The sequence below is a fragment of the Mus caroli genome, unplaced genomic scaffold (assembly GCF_978045245.1).
Source record: "Mus caroli unplaced genomic scaffold, Mus_caroli_1 scaffold_5, whole genome shotgun sequence".
In the NCBI taxonomy this organism is placed as follows: Eukaryota; Metazoa; Chordata; class Mammalia; order Rodentia; family Muridae; genus Mus; species Mus caroli.
The window spans coordinates 89,974,553-90,000,413 of record NW_028227260.1 but is presented as its reverse complement, the minus strand read 5'-3'; the positions used below and the strand labels follow the sequence as shown (position 1 = coordinate 90,000,413).

Genomic DNA, 25,861 nt, shown 5'->3' with positions numbered 1-25,861 from the left:
AAGAAAATGCAAAATACAAAAAGATCCAACCTTAAAACATCCAGGAAATCCAGGGCACAATGAGAATAAAAACCTAAGGAAAATAGGTATAGATGAGAATGAATATTTTCAACTTAAAGGGCCAGTAAATACCTTTAACAAAATTATAGAAGAAAACTTCCCTAATCTAAAGAAAGAGATGCCTATGAAAATATAAGAAGCCTATAGAACTCCAAATAGACTGGACCAGAAAGAAAATTCCTCCTGACACATAATAATCAGAACAACAAATGTACTAAATAATGATAGAATATTAAAAGCAGTAAGGGAAAAAGGTCAAGTATCATTTAAAGGCAGACATATTAGAATTCCACCAGACTTTTCACCAGAGACTATGAAAGCCAGAAGTTATACAGACCCTAAGAGAACACAAATACCAGCAGAGGCTACTATACCCAGCAAAACTCTCAATTAGCATAGATGGAGAAACCAAAGTATTCCATGACAAAATCAAATTCAAACAATATCTTTCCATGAATCTACCCATTCAAAGGATAATAAAGGAAAAATGTCAACACAAGGAGTGAAATTATGCCCCAGAAAAATCAAAAAAGTAATCCTTCAACAAACCTAAAAGAAGATAGCCACAAGAACAGAATTCCAACTCTAACAACAAAAATAACAGGAAAGAACAGTTAATTTTCCTTAATATCTCTTAATAGCAATGGCTTCAATTCCTCAATAAAAGGACATAGACTAACAGACTAGCTACATAAACAAGACCCAACATTTGGTGCATAGAGGAACCCCACCTCAGGGACACAGAGAGACACTACCTCAGATTAAAAGGCTGGAAAACAATTTTCCAAGCAAAAGGTCCAAAGAAAAAAGCTGGAGTAGCTATTCTACTATCTAATAAAATTGACTTCCAACCCAAAGTTATCAAAAAAGACAAGGAGGGACACTTCATATTCATCAAAGGTAAAATCTTTCAAGTTGAACTCTCAATTCTGAACCTATACTCAAAATGCAAGGAAATCCACATTCATTAAGGAAACTCTAGTAAAGCTCAAAGCACATATTGCACCTCACACAATAATAATGGGAGACTTCAACACTCCATACTCATCAATGGACAGATCCTGGAAACAGAAACTAAACAGAGACACATGGAAACTAACAGAAGGTAAAAAACAAATGGTGTTAACAGATATCTACAAAACATTTTATCCTAAAACAAAAGGATATACCTTCTTCTCAGCACGTCATGGTCCGTTCTCCAAAACTGACCATATAATAGGGGACTAATATCCAATATATATAAAGAGTTCAAGAAGATGGACTCCAAAAAATCAAATGACCCCATTAAAAAAGGGGGCTCAGAGCTAAACAAAGAATTCTCACCAGAGGAATACCGAATGGCTGAGAAGCACCTGAAAAAAAGTTCAGCATCCTTAATCATCAGGGAAATGCAAGTCAAAACAACCCTGAGATTTCACCTCACACCAGTCAGAATGGCTAAGATCAAAAATTCAGCAAATGCTGGCGAGGAAGTGGAGAAAGAGGAACACTCCTCCATTGTTGGTGAGATTGCAAGCTTGTACAGCCATTCTGGAAATCCCTCTGACAGTTTCTCAGAAAATTGGACATAGTACAACTGGAGGATCCCACAGTACCACTTCCTGGGCATATATCCAGAAGATGTTCCAACCGGTAAGAAGGACACATGCTCCACTATGTTCATAGCAGACTTATTTATAATAGCAAGAAGCTGGAAAGAACCCAGATGCCCCTAAACAGAGGAATGGATACAGAAAATGTGGTACATTTACACAATGGAGTACTATTCAGCTATTAAAAAGAATGAATTTATGAAATTCCTAGGCAAATGGATGGACCTGGAGGGTATCATCCTGAGTGAGGTAACCCAATCACAAAAGAACTCAAATGATATGTATGCACTGATAAGTGGATATTAGCCCAGAAACTTAGAATAACCAAGGTACAAGATACAATTTGCAAAACACATGAAACTCAAGAAGAACGAAGACCAAAGTGTGGACACATGCCCCTTCTTAGAATTGAGAACAAAACACCCATGGAAGGAATTACTGAGACAAAGTTAGGAGCTGAGATGAAAGGATCGACCATCTAGAGACTGCCATACCCAGGGATCCATCCCATAATCAGCCTGCAAATGGTGACACCATTGCATACACTAGCAAGATTTTGGTGAAAGGCCCTGATATAACTGTCTCTTGTGAGGCTATGCTGGGGTCTAGCAAACACAGAAGTGGATGCTCACAGTCAGCTATTGGATGGGTCACAGGACCCCCATTGGAGGAGCTAGAGAAAGTACCCAAGGAGCTAAAGGGATCTGCAACCCTATAGGTGGAACAACAATATGAACTAACCAGTAACCCCCGGAGCTCATGTCTCTAGCTGCATATGTATCAGAAGATGACCTAGTCAGCCACCAGTGGAAAGAGAGGCCCACTGGACTTGCAAACTTTATATGCCTCAGTACAGGGGAATGCCAGGGCCAAGAAGTGGAAGTGGGTGTGTAGGGGGGTTGGGGGAAGAGGGTATGGGGGACTTTTGGGATAGCATCGGAAATGTAAATGAAGAAAATACCTAATTAAAAAAAAGAAAAAAATGGAAAACTTGGAAGAAATGGACAATTTCTTAGACAAATATCAGGTATCAAAGTTAAATCAGGACCAGATTAACAATCTAAACAGTCCTAATTCCCATAAAGAAATAGAAGTGGTCATTAATGTTCTCCCAAACAAAAAAAGACCAGAACCAGAAGGGTTTAGTGCAGAGGTCTATCAGACTTTCAAAGAAGACATAATTCCAATTCTCCACAAACTATTCCACAAAATAGAAGCAGAAGGTACTCTATCCAATTCATTCTATGAAGCCACAATTACTTTGATACCTAAACCACATAAAGACCCAACAAAGACAACTTCAGAGCCTGGCAGTGGTGGAGCACACCTTTAATTCCAGCACTCAGGAGGCAGAGGCAAGCAGATTTCTGAATTTGAGGCCAGCCTGGTCTACAGAGTGAGTTCCCTGTCTCAAAAAAACGAAAACAAAAACAAAAAACAAACAAACAAAAAAACCAACCCCCCAAAAAACCCCAAAAAACAGAAAGACAACTTCAGACCAATTTCCCTTCTGAATATTGATGCAAAAAATACTCAATAAAATTCTCCCAATCTGAATCCAAGAACACATAAAAAAAATCATCCATCATGATCAAGTAGTCTTCATATCAGGGACGCAGGGATAGTTTAATATACAAAAATCCATCAACATAACCAGTATATAAACAAACTCAAAGAGAAAAAACACATGGTCATCTCGTTAGATACTGAGAAAGCATATGACAAAATGCAACACCCATTCATGATAAAAGTCTTAGAAACATCAGGAATTCAAGGCCCTTAACTAAATATAATAAAAACAATATCCAGCAAACCAGTTGCCAACATCAAACTAAATGGAGAGAAACTGGAAACAATCCCACTAAAATCAGAGACTAGACAAGGTTGCCCACTTTCTCCCTTCCTATTCAATATAGTACTTGAAATCCTAGCCAGAGCAATTGAACAACAAAAGGAGATCAAGAAAATGCAAATTGGAAAGGAAGAAGTCAAAATATTACTATTTGCAGATGATATCATAATATATATATATATATATATATATATATATATATATATATATAAATAAAACCCCAAAAATTCCACCAGAGAACTCCTAAACCTGATAAACAGCTTCAGTGCAGTAGATGGATATAAAATTAACTCAAACAAATCTGTGGCCTTTCTCTATACATAGGATAGACGGGCTGAGAAAGAAATTAGGAAAACAACACCCTTCACATTAGTCACAAGTAATATAAAATACCTTGGCGTGACTCTAACTAAGGAAGTGAAAGATCTGTATGAGAAAAACTTCAAGTCTCTGAAGAAAAAAATCAAAAAGATCTCAGAAGGTGGAAAGAGCTCCCATGCTCATGGATTGGCAGGATTAATATAGTAAAATTGGCTTTTCCTGCTGAAAGCAATCTACAGATTCAATGCAATCCCCATCAAAATTCCAACTCAATTCTTCACTGAGTTAGAAAGGGCAATTTGCAAATTCATCTGGAATAACAAAAAATTTAGGATAGCAAAAACTATTCTCAACAATAAAAGAACCTCTGGGGGAATCACCATGCCTGACATCTAGTGGTACCACAGAGCAATTGTGATAGTAATTGCATATTACTGGTACAGCAACAGACAGATAGATCAATGGAATAGAATTGAAGACCCAGAAATGAACACACACCCCTATGGTCACTTGATCTTTGACAAAGTAGCAAAAATCATCCAGTGGAAAAAAGACAGCATTTTCAACAAATGGTGCTGGCACAACTGGCAGTTATCATGTAGAAGATTACTATTTGATCCATTCTTATATTCTTGTATAAAGCTTAAGTGGAAGTGGATCAAGGAACTCTAAATAAACTAGAGACACTAAAACTTATAGAGGAGAAAGTGGGGAAAAGCCTCAAAGAAATGGGCAGAGAGGAAATTTTCCTGAACAGAACAGCAATGGCTTGTGCTGTAAGATCGAGAATTGACAAGTGGGACCTCATGAAACTGTAAAGGTTCTGCAAGGCTAAAGACACTGTCAGTAAGACAAAAAAACCACCAACAGATTGGGAAAGGCTCTTTACCTATCCTAAATCAGATAGGGGACTAATATCCATTATATACATAGAACTCAAGAATGTGGACTCTAGAAAATCAAATAGTGCCATTAAAAAATTGGGCACAGAACTAAACAAAGAATTCTCAACTGAGGAATAACGAATGGCTAAGAAGCACCTGAAAAAATGGTCATCACCCTTTATCATCAGGGAAATGCACATCAAAACAACCCTGAGATTCCACCTCACACCAGTCAGAATGGCTAAGATCAAAAATTCAGGTGACAGCAGATGCTGGCGAGGATTGTGGAGAAAGAGGAACACTCCTCCATTGTTGGTGGGATTGCAAGCTTGTACAACCACTCTGGAAATCAGTCTGGCGGTTCCTCAGAAAATTGGACATAGTACTACCAGAGGATCCAGCAATACCTCTTCTAGGCATATATCCAGAAGATGTTCCAACCGGTAAGAAGGACACATGCTCCACTATGTTCATAGCAGCCCTATTTATAATAGCCAGAAGCTGGAAAGAACCCAGATGTCCCTCAACAGAGGAATGGATACAGAAATTATGGTACATTTACACAATGGAGTACTACTCAGCTATTAAAAAGAATGAATTTATGAAATTCCTAGCCAAATGGATGGACCTCGAGGGCATCATCTTGAGTGAAGTAACACAATCACAAAAGAACTCACACAATATGTATTCACTGATAAGTGGATATTAGCCCAAAACTTAGGATACCCAAGATATAAGATACAATTTGCTAAACGCATGAAACTCAAGAAGAATGAAGACCGAAGTGTGGACACTGCCCCTTCTTAGAATTGGGAACAAAACACCCATGGAAGGAGTTACAGAGACAAAGTTCGTAGCTGTGATGAAAGGATGGACCATTTAGAGACTGCCTTATCCAGGGATCCATCCCATAAGCAGCTTCTAAACGCTGACACCATTGCATACACTAGCAAGATTTTGCTGAAAGGACCCAAATATAGCTGTCTCTTGTGAGACGATGCCGGGGCCTAGCAAACACAGGAGTGGATGTCCACAGTCAGCTATTGGATGTATCACAGGACTCCCAATGGAGAAGCTAGAGAAAGTACCCAAGGAGCTAAAGTGATCTGCAACCCTATTGTTGGAACAACATGATGTACTAACCAGAACCCTGGAGCTCTTGTCTCTAGCTGCATATGTATCGAAAGATGGCCTAGTCGGCCATCACTGGAAAGAGAGGCCCATTGGACTTGCAAACTTTATATGCCCCAATATAGGGGAATGCCAGGGCCAAAAGAATGGGAATGGGTGGGTAGGGAAGTGGGGGGCCCTATGGGGGACTTTTGGGATAGCATTGGAAATGTAACTGAGGAAAATATGTGATAAAAATATTAAAAATTTAAAAAAAAATTGGGCACAGAACTAAACAAAGAATTCTCAACTGAGGAATAACGAATGGCTAAGAAGCACCTGAAAAAAAAATGGTCATCACCCTTTATCATCAGGGAAATGCACATCAAAACAACCCTGAGATTCCACCTCACACCATTCAGAATGGCTAAGATCAAAAATAGAGGTGACAGCAGATGCTGGCAAGAATGTGGAGAAAGAGGAACACTCCTTCGTTGTTGGTGGGATTAAAAGCTTGTACAATCACTCTGGAAATCAGTCTGGTGGTTCCTCAGAAAATTGGACATAGTACAACTGGAGCATCCAGCAATACCTCTCCTGGGCATATATCCAGAAGATGTTCCAGCTGATAATAAGGACACATGCTCCATTATATTCATAGCAGCCTTATTTATAATAGCCAGAAGCTGGAAAGAACCCAGATGCCCCTCAACAGAGAAATGGATACAGAAAATGTGGTACATTTACACAATGGAGTACTACTCGGCTATTAAAAACAATGAATTTATGAAAGTCCTAGTCAAATGGATGGATCTAGAGGGTATCGTCCTGAGTGAGGTAACCCAATCACAAAAGAATTCACATGATATGCACTCACTGATAAGTGGATATTAGCTCAGGAAATTACAGTATCCAAGATACAATTTGCAAAACACATGAAACTCAAGAAGAACAAAGAACACAGTGTGGACACCGCCCCTTCTTAGAATTGGAAACAAAACACCCATGGAAGGAGTTACAGAGACAAAGTTTGGAGCTGAGATGGAAGGAAGGACCATCCAGAGACTGCCCCACCCCAGGATCCATCCCATAAACAACCACCAAACTGAGACACTATTATATATGCCAGCAAAAGTTTGCTGACAGTACCCTGATATAGCTGTCTCTTGTGAGTCTATGCCAGTGCCTGGGAAATACAGAAATGGATGCTCACAGTCCATTATTGGATGAGTCACATGGCCCCCAATGGAGGAGGCAGAGAAAGTACCCAAGTTGCTGACGGAGTCTATAACCTTATAGGAGGAACAAAAATATGAACTAACCAGTACCCCCAGAGCTCATGTCTCTAGATGCACATGTAGCAGAAGATGGTCTAATCAGCCATCATTCAGAGGAGAAGCACTTGGTTTTGTGAAGATTATATGTTGCAGTAAAGGAGAATGTCAGGGCCAGGATGGGGGAGTGGGTGGGTTGGGGAACTGGGAAAGGGAGAGGTTATAGGGGACTTTAGGGATAGCATTTGAAATGTAAATGAAGAAAATATCTAAGAAAAAAAAAGTAAAGGAAATGAGTGACCAAAACTGTCTGTGACCCAGACAACAAATTTAATAGGAAACAAATTCAAACTAGTTGTTACACAGATGTTCAAAGAACTGTATAAAGATATTTAAAAAAAATAGAGAGGCCAATGAAGTATCAGATAGAAGACACCAATAAATATATTTTAAAAAGAACCAACAAGAAATTTTGGAGCTGTAGACTAAAACATATGAATAAATCGCTGAAGGACTCAAGAGTAAATTTGAATTTATAGATATAGAAATCATAAATTCACCAATAACTATTTTAACAAAACAAGTTTTGTTTAATCAATTAGGAGTGTTATTATTGATAATAAATCTTTAAAAGCTTGAATATACAGTACTCCAAAATATTTCAAATTGCCAAATATTATATAAAAAATTATCTAATATTAAGTACAAAGCATTTTATACTTCTGCTCCTATACACATATTGCATGAGTTTGATTTCTAAACTTAAGGAATATTATTTTCTGAATCTTTTAATTCATGGGAATCTAAGCACATGTAATTTCTCCTCAGAAGAATCATGCCAAAGAGACAAAGACATTTACTTTTTACCTATATTTTAAATTTATTTTATGTATATGGGTATTCTATCTGCATGTACACCTATGTGCCAGAAAAGGACATCAGATGCCATTATAGATGGTTGTGAGCCACCATGTGGTTGCTGACAATTGAACTCAGGACACTGGGAAGAGTAGACTGTACTTTTAACCACTGAAACATCTCTATAGCTCCCACTTACTTTTCTTAAATAAAGATAGTGAACTGCAATAGAGTAACATTAAAACAATAACTTACTGAAAATCTCCACCACTTGGAAAGGGGTTTTTCACATTCACAGTGACTTCTTTCCATTGATAACATGGAGCTTTACATTTTATGACATCCTAAAGTAAAAGAGAAAAAAAGAGTCACAATATAATAATGTCAGAATCCAGAATATATTTCATTATAAAGTAAAACCTCAAAAACTTTTTGTCCATTTGACTATTATAATAATAAATTTATTTCTTTTAAAAATATTTTACTATTAAAATTCAAATAGAAGGCAATGTATCTTATCTACAGTAATATAATAATAATTGAAATATGTTTGAATATCTCTTAAATTAATCTCCTTCCAACTAAATTAATGAATGAGCAGGTAATGATTTCATGAGTAATCAGATATAATCTATATCACTGATAATAAACTATATACAAATCATATATTTATCTATCATTATGATATATGTGTGTATATATATACATACATATATATGTGTGTATATATATTTATATATACACACACACATATGTGTGTGTGTGGTGAATGTATTTGTGTATTTGCAAACTGTGAATGTTCATACTATGGTGGTTTTAATGACAAGCTTATAATAAAAACACACATATAAAATAAAAATTCTGTATTCAAACATTCTAGAAATTTTCCTGATATAAGTTATAAGCTTTGTTCTTGTCTTAAACATTATCTTCATTATTATGTAATTTCATTCCCATTGACCCAAGTGAGAGTAAGATGTAGTCAGAGCTACGTAGCATTCAGGCATTCAGTTTTCAGAATTACTCACAAGTAGAGAGGTTAATAATAGGACAAAATCATTAAGAACACATGCTCCACTATGTTCATAGCAGCCTTATTTATAATAGCCAGAATTTTCCAGCTGGAAAGAACCCAGATGTCCCTCAACAGAACAAAGGATACAGAAAATGTGGTATATTTACACAATGGAGTACTACTTAGCAATTAAAAAAACAATGGATTTATGAAATTCTAGGAAAAATGGATGTATCTGGAGGATATCATCCTGAGTGAGGTAACCCAATCACAAAAGATGTCATTAGATATGCTCTCACTGATCAGCCCAGAAATATAGACGACACAAGATACAATTTGCAAAACACAAAAAAATCAAGAAGAGGGAAGACCAGTGGGTGGATACTTCATTCCTCCTTAGAATTGGGAACAAAATACCCATGAAAGGAGTTACAGAGACAAAGTTTAGAGCTAAGACCAAGGGAAGGACTATCCAAAGAGTATCCCACCTGGGGATCTATCCCATAATCAGCCACCAAACCCAGACACTATTGCATATGCCAGAATGATTTGTCTGAAGGGACCCTGTTACAGCTGTCTCATATGAGGCTATGCCAGTGTCTGGCAAATACAGAAGTGGATGCTCACAGTCATCTATTGGATGGAACACGGGGCCCCTAATGGAGAAGCTAGATAAAGTACCCAAGCAGCTGAAGGGGTCTGCAACCCTATAGGTGGAAAAACAATATGAACTAACCAGTACCCCCAGAGCTCATATCTCCAGCTGCATTTGTAACAGAAGATGGCCTAGTCGGCCATCACTGGGAAGAGATGCCCCTTGGTATTGCAAACTTTATATGCCCCAGTACAGGGGAATGCCAGGGCCAAGAAGCGGGAGTGGGTGGGTAGGGAAGCAGGGCAGAGGGAGGGCGTAGGGAACTTTCGGGATAGCATTTGAAATGTATATAAAGAAAATATCTAAAAATAATTTTAAATATCTAATATTTATCTAAAAAAATAAATATAAAAAATGTAAAAAAAATGATAGGATAAAATCAACTATGTCACTGAACTTCATGTAATACATTGTTTCAGAGAATGTATGTGAGAGAGTTAGGAGATGTTAAATACTCATTGCTAAAAAAAAAAAAAAAAAAAAAAAAAAAACTGTAAGACCAAAACATATCACAGTAAGAAATAACTACTTCCTGCTTGGGACATCACTGCCTAGTAAGTCAGTCTGTCCTTGTGAACATCTTGATGCCCTCTTCTCATATTTACCTACCATTTAATAGTCCTAGAGGCATTCTTTACACTTTATAATCTAGTCCAATATTACACACTCCAATATTTTGTTTTCATTTTTAAAATATACACTGAATGCTGGCAAATTTGCTTTACTTTACCATACACATATCCATACTAGTAAATAATATTTTTGAACTTAATCTATTAAAATTCTGTGGGAATTTCATATCCTACAACTGATCACACACATTTTCCAGTCCTTCAATGTCCACCCACCCTTGTGACTGCCCCCAAAAAATCAAAATAATTTCATTTAAAAGTCCAGTTTGCATTATCTATGTACTCACTGGAACATGGTCAAACTCTCAGTAGTGTGCTCATTAAAGAAAACTGAATTATTCACCTCCTCCATGTTAGCCAAAATCCATTAAATATATTTATAAAAGTCTACCAATGTATTATTGCCCCATCTTTTAAGAAATGAGCATGTAAAATTTAGTCAAGAACACCATCATTCTTCAAGAAATGTAGAATTAGCCTGAACTTTATAATGGATTGGCTCTATAGAATGCTCCAGATATACTGATGAACAACCAATTTGACAGATGATTGAGCATGTAAAGGTATTTGCTGCCAACACTTTTAACAGGTCTTTAATCTTCAAGATCAACCTAGGAGAGAACTGCCTTATTGCAAGTTGCTTTTGACCTTCATCGTGTTGTGGAATGGGTGTGCTCTAATTTTTCATTTTTTAAAGCTAAATTTTAATGATGGTTCTGTAATGCTTTAACCTCCCTTGTAGCCTACCACCCACCAGAGGTGGTGGAAAAGAAAGGATACAGGGGTCGGGGGAAGTGGACCTGTTTAGAAAGGTTCTTTGGAACAACTCCCTTCTGTGTAGTCTAGAATCAGCAGTTCATTTTACAGGTTAGCGAGCAGAAGCAGCATTATCCACTAGCAAACACCTCATGGATACACCTGCAGTTCAGTAGAATCAGGTTAGCAATAGGGGTGACATGACCTAGCAGAGACAGCCAGGCCTCAGCTGGACTTAGCAGGAGGGACCTGGGGAGAAATGAGAAGTTCTCAGCTGTGCCTCTCTCAGGGAATAGAAGATCAGCGAAGACTGGAGACCCACAAACAATACACAGCTAGCTGTACCAGCAACACAAACTGTCTCCATCACTCCCTAGATTTCTATTTATACTCTCCAAACATCACTTGTCCTCCACATGCCTTTCTCTCAGCACTGGACTTGCCACAGCATCGTTTTGCCTCAGCATGCATCTTGTCTCAGCATGGACATACAATCATCCAGAGTCCATGGAAGCAGCAAGAAACTGAGTATACCACCAGAAGTTTTGGGGTTTTTTTGTTTGTTTGTTTTGTTTTTTTAGTGCATTTCTCTCTATGGAGTCCTGACAAATGCAACTCAACTATGCAATATAAAGCGGAATAATGCATATGAGCTGTTAGCAAAGAGTCCATTACTTGTTTCTTGTGCTTGCTTTAGCAGGACATCTGCTTCAATGAAACATGCCTTCACGAATTTGCATTAGTCTCTCACACCTGTGTCCACTTTAATGAAGCATTCCTTCACATCCTTGCCCCAGCAAAACACCATCCAACTGACTTTCCAAAGAACCCTTAAGTTTCCACTTCACTGTGCAAACATTGATATGCATGTATTCACATGTCTGGGTGCATTCACACATTACCACACACACTAAATAAATATTAAAATACATATTAAAAGTTGATAAGTATCTACAGCAGAAAAAAATATTTGTTGAATCAACTGTCAACCTTCAGTGCCCTCACCACAAAATCTTAAATTACAAGGTATTATGGCAAAGAGATAACCTAAATGACTAAGAGCAGAACATAAACAAAACAGGAAAGTTTTATCATAGTGTGACACTGCAGTGGTTTGGGGACAGGAACAAAAGGATACAAAACAAGTACAGCTCACTTACAATTGCTTTAAAATTTCGTATTTCTCCCTTTAGAGCAAAGGCCAATGTACTGCCTCCTATTCCACACTTAGGTCTTGAAATTAATAATAGTGTAGCTTCAGCAGGATGGAGAAAGCGACTTAAAAATTTCACAACAAGCACAATGTGATTTCTGTTTAATAAAATATAAAAGAAGAATCATTTTATTGAAGTAAAGGACACATATTAGGTACAGATCAGATTTAGTACGTATGCCCTGGACTGTATTCATTTTTACCGCAAATTAAACATTGAAGCACAAAGTCATTTGTATAATCTAAATTTAACCATCAAGTATATGTATAACACATCTTACATTGGATTTTTTAGTGGAGAACAATATGAAACCATGCACATTTTGTATGAATTTGTGTAAATTAGAATTAATTAAATACATGCATAAAATTAGGTATTTTCTTTAAAATACTATTTATTTAACGTATATGAGTATACTGTAGCTGTCTTCAGACACACCAGAAGAGGGCATGGGATCCCATTACACATGGTTGTGAGTCATCATGTGGTTGCTGGGCATTAAACTGAGGACTTCTGAAAGAGTAGTCAATGCTCTTAACAACTGAGCTATCTCTCCAGACCCAAATTACCTTATTTATATTGTTAATTAAAGAGAAACTATAGGACCATGAATATTCAATTTCTCAGAGAAAGTTTTTCATTATGTACAAATCAGTTTAGAGAAAATAAACTAACATATTTAATAATTATTATAGATATTAAATGTCTAGGTTTTGCAAGTTTAATAATTTTTAAATACTTACTTTGGAGCAATTGTTACAACATTCCCTGTCTGTGCAAGACAGAAGTTATTAGCATCTCTTCCAACAATTGTAGCAGTATACACTAAATTCTTCAAGCTTGGGTTTTTCAATAATATCTATGTAGATGGAAAAGATGTTACATAGAAGATTAAATCCTACACAAACATACCATTTCTTAGTTTTAACCCAGAAAGACAGACATTCTACACATGAACATCTTCAACTTAATGTACACTATTAACTAAAAGGTATAAGACAGTATTTGAATTTGCAAGTGTATAGGACAGGGCCTTGTTATATAGACCAAGATGATCTGGAACTCAATCCCTTCCACTTTCAGCCTCCCAAGATATAAAATGATAGGCATGAGTTACCATGCCAACTACAGACCTGGTATTTAATACTAGTACCTCTATCTTTATGAATAAAAATAAATTAAAGAAAGTCTTCCAATAATTGTCATGATGATTCAAAGTCACCTGGTAGATAAAGACCAAGACTAGCAATGTAGATTTAATTTTTAATATAGGAGTAAAATTTTGGGAAGATTTAAGCATAAATAGTAAAATTTGGTTTCCATAAAAACATAATCTGTCAGATCAATAGAGAAAGTTTCCCAAGGAATATATGTTTGAAGACATATCCAGAATATAAATGATTATTTCCTGGTCTGAAAGGAGTTTCATTGTGTACTGCCTGAAGTAGAAACATGGAAAGTATGAAGAAAAACAATGGAGGAGAAGAAAGAAAAGGAAGAGGAGGAGAAAGAAGATAGAACAAGAGAAAAAAGAAGAGGAGGAAGAAAGAGACAGAAAAAGCAGAAGAAAAGGAAGAAGGAAAAGAGGAGGAAAAGGATGAGAAGAGAGAGAGAAAAGGAGAAAGAAGACTTCTATTTTATTATTACAGGGAATATTTCTTGAAAATGGTACAATAAAGTTAAAGTATATGCAAACATGATGGAAATTCACAAAAATAATACTGAAACAGAGTAAGGAGATGGAGGTCTGGAAGAGAAGACATCACAAAACTTTCAAATGCTAACCTTCCAGTAGGCAGTCCTGAAACCACTTGTCACAGTATAATAAAAAAGGAACCAGAAAAATAGTTGTATGGCTTATAAGTTTTAGGTAAAAGATAAAATTACTACAAAGCTAAAAAGAAAATTGGTGACAATGAATGCAATTAACCATTCAGGATTGGCCTAGAGCTAAGATATCTAAACAGAGGGCTTGATCTGCCAGGAGAATTTGATGAGGGCTTGATCTGCCAGGAGAATTTGATGAAAACTCAGTTAGCAAATTCATATTCTAAACATCCAGCTTGAGATTTGGCCAGCACAGTACCATCTTCATCTGACTACAAAGACAAACCACAAATAATAAAATAGAGTTAATTACTTCTTCTTTGATTGGTCTGAAGAAGACAAGAACTGCAAGGGGGCAGTTGTTTTTTCATCAGAGCTCATGTCTTCTTGGGAAGAACATAATTTTTGTTCTCACTTCATTAAAAGGAATAAGCTGCCTCCTTGTTTTCCAGCTATCATAGTCAGAGTTGCTATGAAGGTTGCAGGAGAAGAAAAGGCATCAACAGTCTTACCTACTTGTGCATCCTATGATCTGCAATACAAACGTTCCAGGAAAGATTGAATGCAGAAATATTTGGCTGCACAAGGTGCTCAGAATAAGTGATGGATGACAATACAGCCCTAACAAGACAGTAATATCACTCTAATCTCAGAGAAGTTTGAGGATGAAGGGATATTTTTAAAAAGGTATAAAAGCTTGGAAGAACTGTGAAATGCCATATTCTGGGCAACACAGCCATTGTGATCATGAACTGGTAGCAGCTGCCCTATATTGAGTCTGCAACAAGAGCAGAGGGAAGACTCGAGTAGCCCTACTTCTTACTACTGGATTGTTTGCTACTAATAGATTCAAGGAAAAGGGAATCATTTTCTTTAGTTGTGTATGCACTGGTGACTCCACGAGGTTCCAAGGGATAGGTGTAATCCCATGGGCCCAAGGATGTTCCCAGTTAAACTAAATTGGTCACAAAACTAAAGCATAAGTTGCCAATCAATGGAGGACTGATGAGGAAGACAGAAGGTTGAGAGGGTTGGAGATGGATAAAAGAGAGAGTAGGAAAAAGATTAATCAGGATATCAGAATGTATGATACACATGTGTAAATTGTCAAAATAGTTAGTAATGTGTATTAGAAACAAACATGTACTAGCAGAATAATACTCTGGGAAATTAGAGTTATTGTTCATGTCCTGGTCTGTTTTCCTTGATTTCTCACAATGTATTTAATTCATTACTTTGATTTCATTGCAAGCCTACAGAACATATCCTCTGGTGTCCATTTTATCTTCTGCACAGTTTTGATAGGAGAAGCAACTCTAGTCTTTGGCAATTTTACCCAAGTATCAGAATGATATTTCAAGTTCTACAGCAACAGAACAAGTATATTAGGAATAAAGAAGGGTATATTCTCCCTGATTGAATGCTAGTTCAGCTCCTTTGAGCTTAGGTTTACCTCAGTCTCATCTTTTCGAACATGTACTCAAAAACACAATTTTAGGAAGATTCTGCCTAACTCATTTTATCCAGAACATTCCACATTTGAAATCTAATCAACATTGAATAGGCTCCTTATCTTATACTCTTCCCCAGAAGATTTCTTATTCTCTTCCCCGCATGAATGCTATTAAGATGAGTTAGCCAGAATATTCCTTTAATCCCAATGACTCCTCTAGTAACTCTTCATTCATTGGTCATGCTCTATCTCCTTGGGTACAATTTCTTATTTTTTTATGTTCATTCTCAATAACCTTCAATGACAATCCTATACAATTCTAGATCATCATTTTAAACAGGTCTTGAATAGGTCTGCCTCATCATTTCAAGCAAGTTTCATGAATACTTTTCTTTAATTACATGCAAGGAAGTTGTGGAAAGTACAGATGTAGAATGGGAAGATTTAGTTTAAAATATTATTGGACAATGGTTACTCCCAAGGAAAAATTCAGGTATATGAAGAGTGAAATGACAGTAGCATGTATGGTTCCAACAAAGAATATGGTAAAGAACTGGAGAAAAAGAAAATTAACTATTTTCTTAGTTCAATAAAAATGACAACTAACAGAATAAGTGTATTAATGCAAATGAATTACTTTCTTTTGTTTTCACCAAGGACTTAGGAACTATTATTATTTAACAACATACAGATATCATTAATAACTTAACAAATTTCGGTGTAGTGTTTTACAATGTAAATATTGGGAACTGTATTGTTTTCTAGTTCTGGAAATTCCACACCTCTCCCTGACATCTTAATGGTGACAAGCATATTCAGTATTTCACAAGAAATAGATGACACAAAGGTATTCAACTAATTTGTCACCATGCTGTTCTTTTCAATTTTATGATCAGTTTCTTTAAAAACAAAGTTCAATTACATGTAAATAATCACAGTAAATTACTGCAATCTGTTTTTATCTGTTTTTACTGCTTTGAATATCTATGATTTTCTGACACATAAACAGAAACTTCTGTTTCAATTTCTAAAATCCATTTAAGACTTTTTCTAATTTGGGACTGTAACAGATTGATGAGGATTGCATTAGATAACTTTAGTATTATCATTTAAGGTATTAGCTCATACAGAGGATAGCTAAAATTCTCAGTAATTTCAAATTTTCTTATTTTTCAAATGGAAATCTATATATAAGCTCTATATAGCACCGATATTTAATTATCATTTTCTTAAAAGTATCTAATATTTGTACAAACAAAAACTTGCACCTTGATATCTTATCTATAATTTATAAAGATTATATATATATATATATAAAATTATGTTTTCACGTGAATGGACTTTAATTTTTAACATTAATTAATGTTTATTTAACCATTAGCTAATATTGTACTCATAGTTCAGCTGACTGGATGACTACTTACCTAAAGTATTTAAATACCTGAGTTCTAGCCCTTCCTTCACAAACATAATGAAAAAGGAAATCATTGAAATTATTATAGAATTAACCTATTCCTTAATCCTCAAAGTCCTATGCTTGACAAAAACATGCTCAATCACTTAGCATCTTCTTAGTACATATTCATAACTTTTGCTAAGAGACAAGGGTTGGTTAGATGATCAAAAAGTAAAGATATCTGCAGCCAAGCCTGCAAAATTGAGTTTCATCTCTGGGAACCGTACAACAGAAATAGTTGACCAAAACACACAGTTGTTTCCTGACTTCCAAACACACATTAGGGTACACACATGTGTACACACATATGAATATGTACACACACATATAAGCATAACCACAGGGAAAGTGAGAATAATAAGAGGAAACAAGAAGTATAAAGAGATAAAAATATGACATGCAAAAAATTGAAGCACAGAAAATTGTTGAGACTGTTGCTCCTGAATTTAAACAAAATACTTCTAATCTATGATGTTTTAGTTTCTAGGCAAAAATCTCCAGTGCAATGATAGTTACTAGCTAATGTCCTCGACTAACATAACATTTAGAGAATTACTAAAATTAACATTCCTAAGAAAACTCTTTTCATATTTATTTTGCTGTGACAAAGAATTTTTAAAAATGCAATTAAACAAGAGGTAGTGTTCCAATTCTTTCTAATGAAAATTGAATTTTAAAAAATGCATTTAAACAAGGGGTGATGTTCCAATTCTTTTTCATGAAAATTGGAAGAAGGCCTTTTTTTTATATTTTCTAAACTGAACAATATATATTTTGATAAAGAAAACTTGAAATTTTCTAATAATCAACTAAATACATAGAAACCACCATTCAAATCAAGAGCCTATACTCTTGTATAGTAATGGTTAAAGATACTAAGATTAAAATAAACAACACAAGGTCATATCTTTGAAGATAAATTCTAGAAGACTAGAAAGTATAATATTCAATTATACCCCCCAAATAAGTATAAAAAGGAATACATAAAATTGGCTGAGAAAGAGCAAATATTAATCCTTTCAAGGTGGCAAACTAACTTGCACATGGAAGAATATTGTTCTTTGTAAATCACAAAAGAGAAAGGAACCATTTTTATAGAAAATGATCATTATTAAGCAAAAATTATGCACTTCATACTCTTTTATTAGAACAAACTTACTCAACATTAGTAAAATTATATCACTCAGGCATTTGCTGTTATTTTTTTAAAAAAAGAATCAAACATCTAAAACACTCTTAAATATTTCACTACATGTTAGCTTTGGCTCCAAAGATGCTCTTACCTGTCCCACCACAACATCATATAGAGTACAAGAGAATGGTACCACTTTTTTGGGGAGGTATGTAGGGAGCCTCTCATACAAGTAAACACAGAGCATTAGCATCAGCACTGGGTTTGGATCACAGATGTCGATGGCCTAGGTTCACAAGAGAAAGAAATAAGTTGTAGGGTGTATAGATAAAACACAGGGAGTAAATGAAGTATAATAGTTGCTAACTTACTTCAAAAAACTCATAAGTGTTTCTAATGAACAATGGAATGGAAATATAGGTATAAAACCAGAATAATATTCTTAATTTGAAGCTCCTGACATATTAAAGGATGAGTTGGACAGAATCAGAATGCTGACCTCATAGTTTTAAAGACTACATAAAAAAAAAAAAAAAAAAAAAGATCCAGAGGTGAGAAGAACATCTTATTTAAATATGGCAATCCATATGGATAAAGTAACATCTTTGGTTTAAAATAATGAATAATATAGTAAAAGAAATATGGGCAGATCTGAGTGGCATGTGCATTCATTCCCCTGAGCGCCACTGTGTAGATCTGGCCTTGACCTTAATCTGAAGGAGCCTTGAGGGATACTGAGAGCATCCTGTCTCTCTGTGGAAATTGGGGGAGGACAATACTGGGAACCTTGCCCACACTCATCCTAGTTGGATCTGCAGAACCCAGATGGGTATGAATGGGGCACAGCCTGCATAGTAGGTTCTACAGGCAGCACAGATTGCCATGTGTGTCTACTTGAGGCACAGCAGAGTAGGGAACCCTGACATCCAATGTCTGGCCCACAGCCTCGCTCATCTTCCGCAGAAGTCCTGCTGCCATTAGAATCATCTACGCAACACCAGGGAAAACCAGATGCATAAAGAACAGTGTGAGAACACAATCAACAAGACCCAGGGCAATATAACACCACCAGAGCCCAGCTATGCTGCCACAACAAACCCTGTATATCCTAATGAAACTGAAGCATAAGAAGAAGAGGATCTTAAATCTAATCTTATAAAGATGGTGGTATCCTTTAAGAAGGCATGAATAAATCCCTTAAGAAAATACAGGAAAATACATGTCCAGGATTTGAAAAGGTAAATAGTAGCAATAAAGAAAACAGAAACTGAGGCAATCCTAGGGATGGAAAACCTAGGAAAGAGACTGGGAAATACAGACCTAAGTACTACCAATAGAATACAGGAGATGGAAGAGAGAATCTTAGGTATAAAAGATATGATAGAAGAAATCAATATATCAGTCAAAGAATATATAAAAATTTCGTGAAACAAAACATCCAGGAAGTTTGGGACACTATGAAACCTATCAAACCTAAGAATAATAACAATAGAAAAAGAAGAAATAGAAGAATTAGAATAAGAATTAGAATTAGAAAAAGAAGAGGAGGAGGAGGAGGTGGAGGAGAAAGAGGAAGATTATTATTATTATTATTATTATTATTATTATATTGCCAGATCAAAGGCCCAGAAAATATCTTCACAAAATTATAGAAGAAAAGTTCGCTAATCTAAAAAAGAGATTCCTATAATAGTACAAGAAACTAAGGGAACATCAATGAAATTGGAGTAGAAAAGAAAATCCACTGTCCCCATTATAATCAACACAATAAATATAAAGAGCAAATGTAGAATTTAAAAACAGCAAGTAACTTATAAGGCAAGTAACTTATAAGGCAAACCTATAGAGTCTGATCTGAGACTCTAAAAGCAAGAAGTGCCTGGGCAGAGGTCTTGCAGATCCTAAAAGAATAAAGACGTCAGTCTAGACTACAATACCCAGCAGATGTTGGAAGTATAAAGAAGCAAAAACCAAACAAATTAACTATTGAGTTCAAGAGCTACATTGTGAAACTGTGGAGGTTCTGGAGGACAGATTAGGTAATAATAGTTGGCAATTTACTTTATCCACAGGATCAAAAGCAAATGTAGTGATAGAATAATTTCATGGTTGTTTATACTTGTTACAAATAAAATTCCAAAATTACAAGAGATAATAAACAGAGTTAAGACATAAGTGAAAGCAAAAAAGTAGAATCTGGAAGAGAATAAGGAAGGATTCCATTAAATGTTCTGAAAATACAGATAGAGTAGTATGAAAGGGTATTAATAACAAAGTTATATTGGAATTTTTAAGAAATAGAGACCCATATATAATAACATAGTCATTGTCAGTATACATGGTCCTCTCTGTGCATGGACTGAAATTGAAATGTAGATCTTCTGGGATTCAGTCCAAATTCATGTTAGAAAATAAAAATGATATAGACACAATGCAGAATGGTCAAGTAACTCCAGGGTTTAATTACATAGGATCAAAATGTGGCATAGTATAAACACCAACATTAATTTATTACTGGCTTGACTGGTTGGACTTGACAACACCATTTTAAAATCTGCTTTTTAACTTGGTAAGTCAGCGTTTATACAAAATTATACACTGAAATTAGGTTAAAAAAAGCATAGTTGCTATAAATTCCCTTGTTCACCATTATTATTGACAATTATTCCACATTTTTATCTATCAGACACTTAATTTTTTAAAATTATTTTATCTATGCAAGAAAATTAACATACTGATTAAACATACCTGAAAAAAAATCATAAAAGGAGCAAATTAAAATGGATAATCAACTAAATTCTCTAAGAACCAACATTTCTTGTGAATCCCAATCACACTCTCAAGAACTAGCTTAAGTACCATGTATTCCATATAGCTTTTCCTGGGTTCTTTACCAGAATATCTTTTTGTCTCCTTGTGTCAAATTCTACAGTTTTCTATGTCTACTATGGTATTCAACCACATATCTTGTGTAAGCATCTTGGTACATACTTGGTTCCATCTTTGAAAATATAAGTATGATTTGTCCATTTCTGTACCATTGGAAGGGTCTAGCTGGAGTTATTCATGGATAATGTTTAATAATTTGTTGTACTGTTAGAAACTATAAAAAATGTGTAGTTAACATTTTCACATATTATGATTTATAGTGAAAATGTTACCATCATAAAACATTTCTCTGACCTAAATATTTAGTTTCAACTTTATCTCTATCAATAAAAATAAATATCTTTATCACACCTGGTATAAAATGGCATTGATATCCAAACAATTTAACACAAAAACTATAAGAAATTGTGAACTTAATTTCTCAAGGAATAATACATGTTGGAGCAATATCATTAATCTTTCTAGATCAGGAAATGGAAAATTCACTGATAAGTGGACATTAGCCCAAAAACTTAGAATACCGAAGATATAAGATACAATTTGCAAAACATATGAAACTCAAGAAGAACAAAAACCAAAGTGTGGACACTTTGTCCCTTCTTAGAATTGGGAACAAAACACCCATGGAAGGAGTTACAGAGGCAAAGTTTGGAGCTGAGACGAAAGGATGGGTCATCTAGAGACTGCCATATCTGGGGATCCATCCCATAATCAGCCTCCAGACGCTGACACCATTGCATACACTAGCAAGATTTTGCTGAAAGGACCCAGATATAGCTGTCTCTTGTAAGAATATGCTGGGGCCTAGCAAACACAGAAGTGGATGCTCACAGTCAGCTATTGGATGGATCACAGGGCCCCCAATGGAGGAGCTAGATAAAGTACCCAAGGAACTAAAGGGAACTGCAACCCTATAGGTGGAACAACATTATGAGCCAACCAGTACCCACTGAGCTCGTGTCTATAGCTGCATATGTATCAGAAGATGGCCTAGTTGGCCATCAGAGGAAAGAGAGGCCCATTGGACACGCAAACTTTATATGCCCCAGTACAGGGGAACGCTAGGGCCAAAAAAATGGGAATGGGTGGGTAGGGGAGTGGGGGGGAGGGTATGGGGGACTTTTGGGATAGCATTGGAAATGTAAATGAGGAAAATACCTAAGTAAAAATATAAATTAAATAAAATTGTAACAGGTAGGATGAACAAAAAAGCAATGGAAAATTCCGAGTTGGTTATAATGACTCTTCTCCTCTGAATGCTCAAGAGTTTTAGCAAACCACCTAATTTCTCCAGCAGCAGAATACTAATTTAATTGCTAAATACTACTTTAATATTAAATGTTAAAATATTAACCAATCTCATTAGAGTATAGGCTTTCATTTCTATAATATAATATGGTAATTCCCTAATTTAATTTTGCTATTATATTAAAATTTACAATCTATATCTATGCTTATGTCTCTAATACAAAACTTCAAAAAGGCAAACATATCTACAGAACAAAACTTATAGTTGGTATTTTGTTCCCATTTTCTCTCTAGTTGGTTCACTCTATTTCCTCTAAATAACAACACAAACTGATGGCTCTTTTTTACTAGTCCAAATCCAAATTAATCAACTAAGACATCTGAAATTTACAATATGTTAGGTAGAATAGTTTTGATCACAGTGATTTCTTCCTTCATCTCACTTTTGCAACATTTTAGCCTATATAATGTATATATATATATATATATATATATATATATATATATATGTGTGTGTGTGTGTGTGTGTGTGTGTGTATATATATATACATACATATATACACACATATATATACATATACAAGTATACATATAGACATGTATAAATATATACATATATATTGATATTTAACTACATATGACTATTATTTGGTAATACAAATATATTCTAATGATTTAAGTAATCTACATACTGATTAAGTAACAAATTGTGTAGTCTATCTTCTATTACCTACATGTAACAGAGGGTATATAACATACTAAGAACATTATTGTCAGTGAAAAATTGGTAGGAAATGCCACATAGAAACATTACTTATAGGTCAGTGTGTGTGTGTGTGTGTGTGTGTGTGTGTGTGTGTATAAAACTTTATTCCAAACAATTATTTTCATTTCCTGATTTCAAAGTGATTACAAAACAGCACAATTATATATAATATCAAACAATATATATATTTTTAAATAGCCAGAACATTAAGATCCATAGATCAACTCAGAAAACATGTTTCAACCTAGATTTAAAATGAATAAGCAAAGGGATATTATAAATGAGCAAATTAAAGAAATAAAAAACAGATATGAAGGTACTGACCTGTATGTTTAAATCAAATCCAATTTCACGAAGACTATTTATAATAATCAAACAATTGTGCAAATATTGTTCTGGGCGCTTTGGTCGTGTGTACATATTTATAAAATAAGTCTCAATCTAGAAGTTAAAACAAGGAGAGCTTTAATTAATGGAATAAAACCAGATAAATCTACTTTTTTTTTGTAGTACAACAAAGGATAATTTGGATCTTAGCATCTGAAACAGAATATTGTAGTCAACAGTTAAGTATAAACAAAAAGTTAAAGCTGAGTAGTAACATTCATATTTTGAGTCACAATTAAGGCATTTAAGAGGGCAGTTTACAAGAAATAAACTTAAAATCTTAATAACTATTTTCATTCAGAAGACTACCATTGGACAATGAAGTAACTCTTACCAAAAATGGGCAGTATGCTGCCAGCTGTGTAGCAAACACAAGGCCATCAAGAAGGTCTGAGTCAAAATTCACTATCCATCTTCCAGGGGGCACATCTAAGAAAGACAAATATAACAATATTTCAAATTTCTTGAATTATAACTTATAGCAATTTGAAGAAAAAACAAAAGTATGCTTTTATTTTAAGAATATGATTTTTATGGAGGGAAACTTGAAGCAATCCCACTAAAATCAGGGACTAGGATTTTAAAAAAGGATGCACACTTTCTCCCTACCCATTGAATATAGTACTTGAAGTCCTAGCCATAGGAATTCAACAACAAAAGGACATCAAGGGGATACAAATTAGAAAGCAAGAAGGAAATATATCACTATTTGCTGACGATATAGTAGTACATATAAGTGACCCCCAAAATTCCACCAGAGAACTCCTAAACCTGGTAAACAGCTTGAGCGCAGTAGCTGGATATAAAATTAACTCAAATAAATCAATGGCCTTTCTGTACACAAAGGATAAATGGACTGAGAAAGAACTTAGGGAAACAATACCCTTCACATGAATCACAAATAATATAAAATACCTTGGGGTGACTCTAACTAAGGAAGTGAAAGATCTGTATGATAAGAACTTCAGCCGGGCGTTGGTGGTGCACGCCTTTAATCCCAGCACTCGGGAGGCAGAGGCAGGCGGATTTCTGAGTTCGAGGCCAGCCTGGTCTACAGAGTGAGTTCAGGACAGCCAGGGCTACACAGAGAAACCCTGTCTCGAAAAACCAAAAAAAAAAAAAAAAAAAAAAAAAAAAAAAAAAAAAAAAAAAAAAAAAAAAAAAAGAACTTCAAGTCTCTGAAGAAAGAAATTAAAGAAGATCTCAGAAGATGGAAAGATCTCCCAAGCTCATGGATTCGCATGATTAATAGAGTAAAAATGGCTATCCTGCTGAAAGCAATCTATAGAATCAATGTAATCCCAATCAAAATTCCAACTCAATTCTTTACTGAGATAGAAAGGGCAATTTGCAAATTCATCTGGAAAAATAAAAAACTTAGGATAGTAAAAACTATTCTCAACAATAAAAGAACCTCTGGTGGAAGCACCATGCCTGATATTAAGCTGTACTACAGAGCAATTGTGATAAAAAATGCATGATACTGGTACAGTGACAGACAGGTAAATCAATGGAATAGAATTGAAGACCCAGAAATGAATCCACACAGCTATGGTCACTTAATCTTTGACAAGGGAGCTATAACCATCCAGTGGAAAAAAAAGACAGCATTTTCAACAAATGGTGCTGGCACAACTGGCGGTTACCATGTACAAGAATGAGAATTGATCCATTCTTATCTCCTTGTACAAAGCTCAAGTCTAAGTGGATCAAACACCTCCACATAAGACAAGAGACACTGAAATTAATAGAGGAGAAAGTAGGGGAAAAGTCTAGAAGATATGGGCACAGGGGAAAACTTCCTAAACAGAACAGCAATGGCTTGCGCTGTAAGACCAAGAATGGACAAATGGGACCTCATAAAAATTGTAAAGGCAAAAGACACTGTCAATAAGACAAAAAGGCCACCAACAGATTGGGAAAGGATTTTTGCCAATCCTAAATCTGATAGGGGACTAATATACAATATATACAAAGAGCTCAAGAAGCTGGACTCCAGAAATTCAAATAACCCCATTAAAAAATGGGGCTCAGAGATAAACAAAGAATTCTCAACAGAGGCTGAGAAGCACCTGAAAAATGTTCAACATCCTTAATCATCAGGGAAATGCAAATCAAAACAACCCTGAGATTCAACATCACAGCAGACAGAATATCTAAGATCAAAAATTCAGGAGACGGCAGATGCTGGCAAGGATGTGGAGAAAGAGGAGCACTCTTCCATTGTTGGTGGGATTGCAAGCTTGTACAACTACTCCGGAAATCACTCTGGAGGTTCCTCAGATTTGGACATAATACTACCAGAAGATCCAGCAATAACTCTCCTGGGCATATACCCAGAAGATGTTCCAACTGGTAATAAGAATACATGGACTACTATGTTCATAGCAGCCTTATTTATAATAGGCAGAAGCTGGAAAGAACCCAGATATCCCTTAACAGAAGAATGGATGCAGAAAATGTGGTACATTTACATAATG

The 25,861-nt window shown here is 35.4% G+C and overlaps 1 protein-coding gene across 1 annotated transcript in view; it reads right to left on the bottom strand.

Moving 5' to 3' along the window:
• Cfap47 (cilia and flagella associated protein 47) overlaps window positions 1–25,861 on the bottom strand; it is a 262,175-nt gene that overhangs the window by 124,168 nt on the left and 112,146 nt on the right. Inside the window, exons 34-39 of the mRNA XM_085838136.1 lie at window positions 23,716–23,810; window positions 23,319–23,435; window positions 18,243–18,377; window positions 12,967–13,082; window positions 12,170–12,320; window positions 8,207–8,295 (exon numbers count right to left, since the gene is read on the bottom strand). Of these exons, the coding sequence (XP_085694262.1) occupies window positions 8,207–8,295; window positions 12,170–12,320; window positions 12,967–13,082; window positions 18,243–18,377; window positions 23,319–23,435; window positions 23,716–23,810 (703 nt within the window). The remainder of the gene's footprint in view (window positions 1–8,206; window positions 8,296–12,169; window positions 12,321–12,966; window positions 13,083–18,242; window positions 18,378–23,318; window positions 23,436–23,715; window positions 23,811–25,861) is intronic.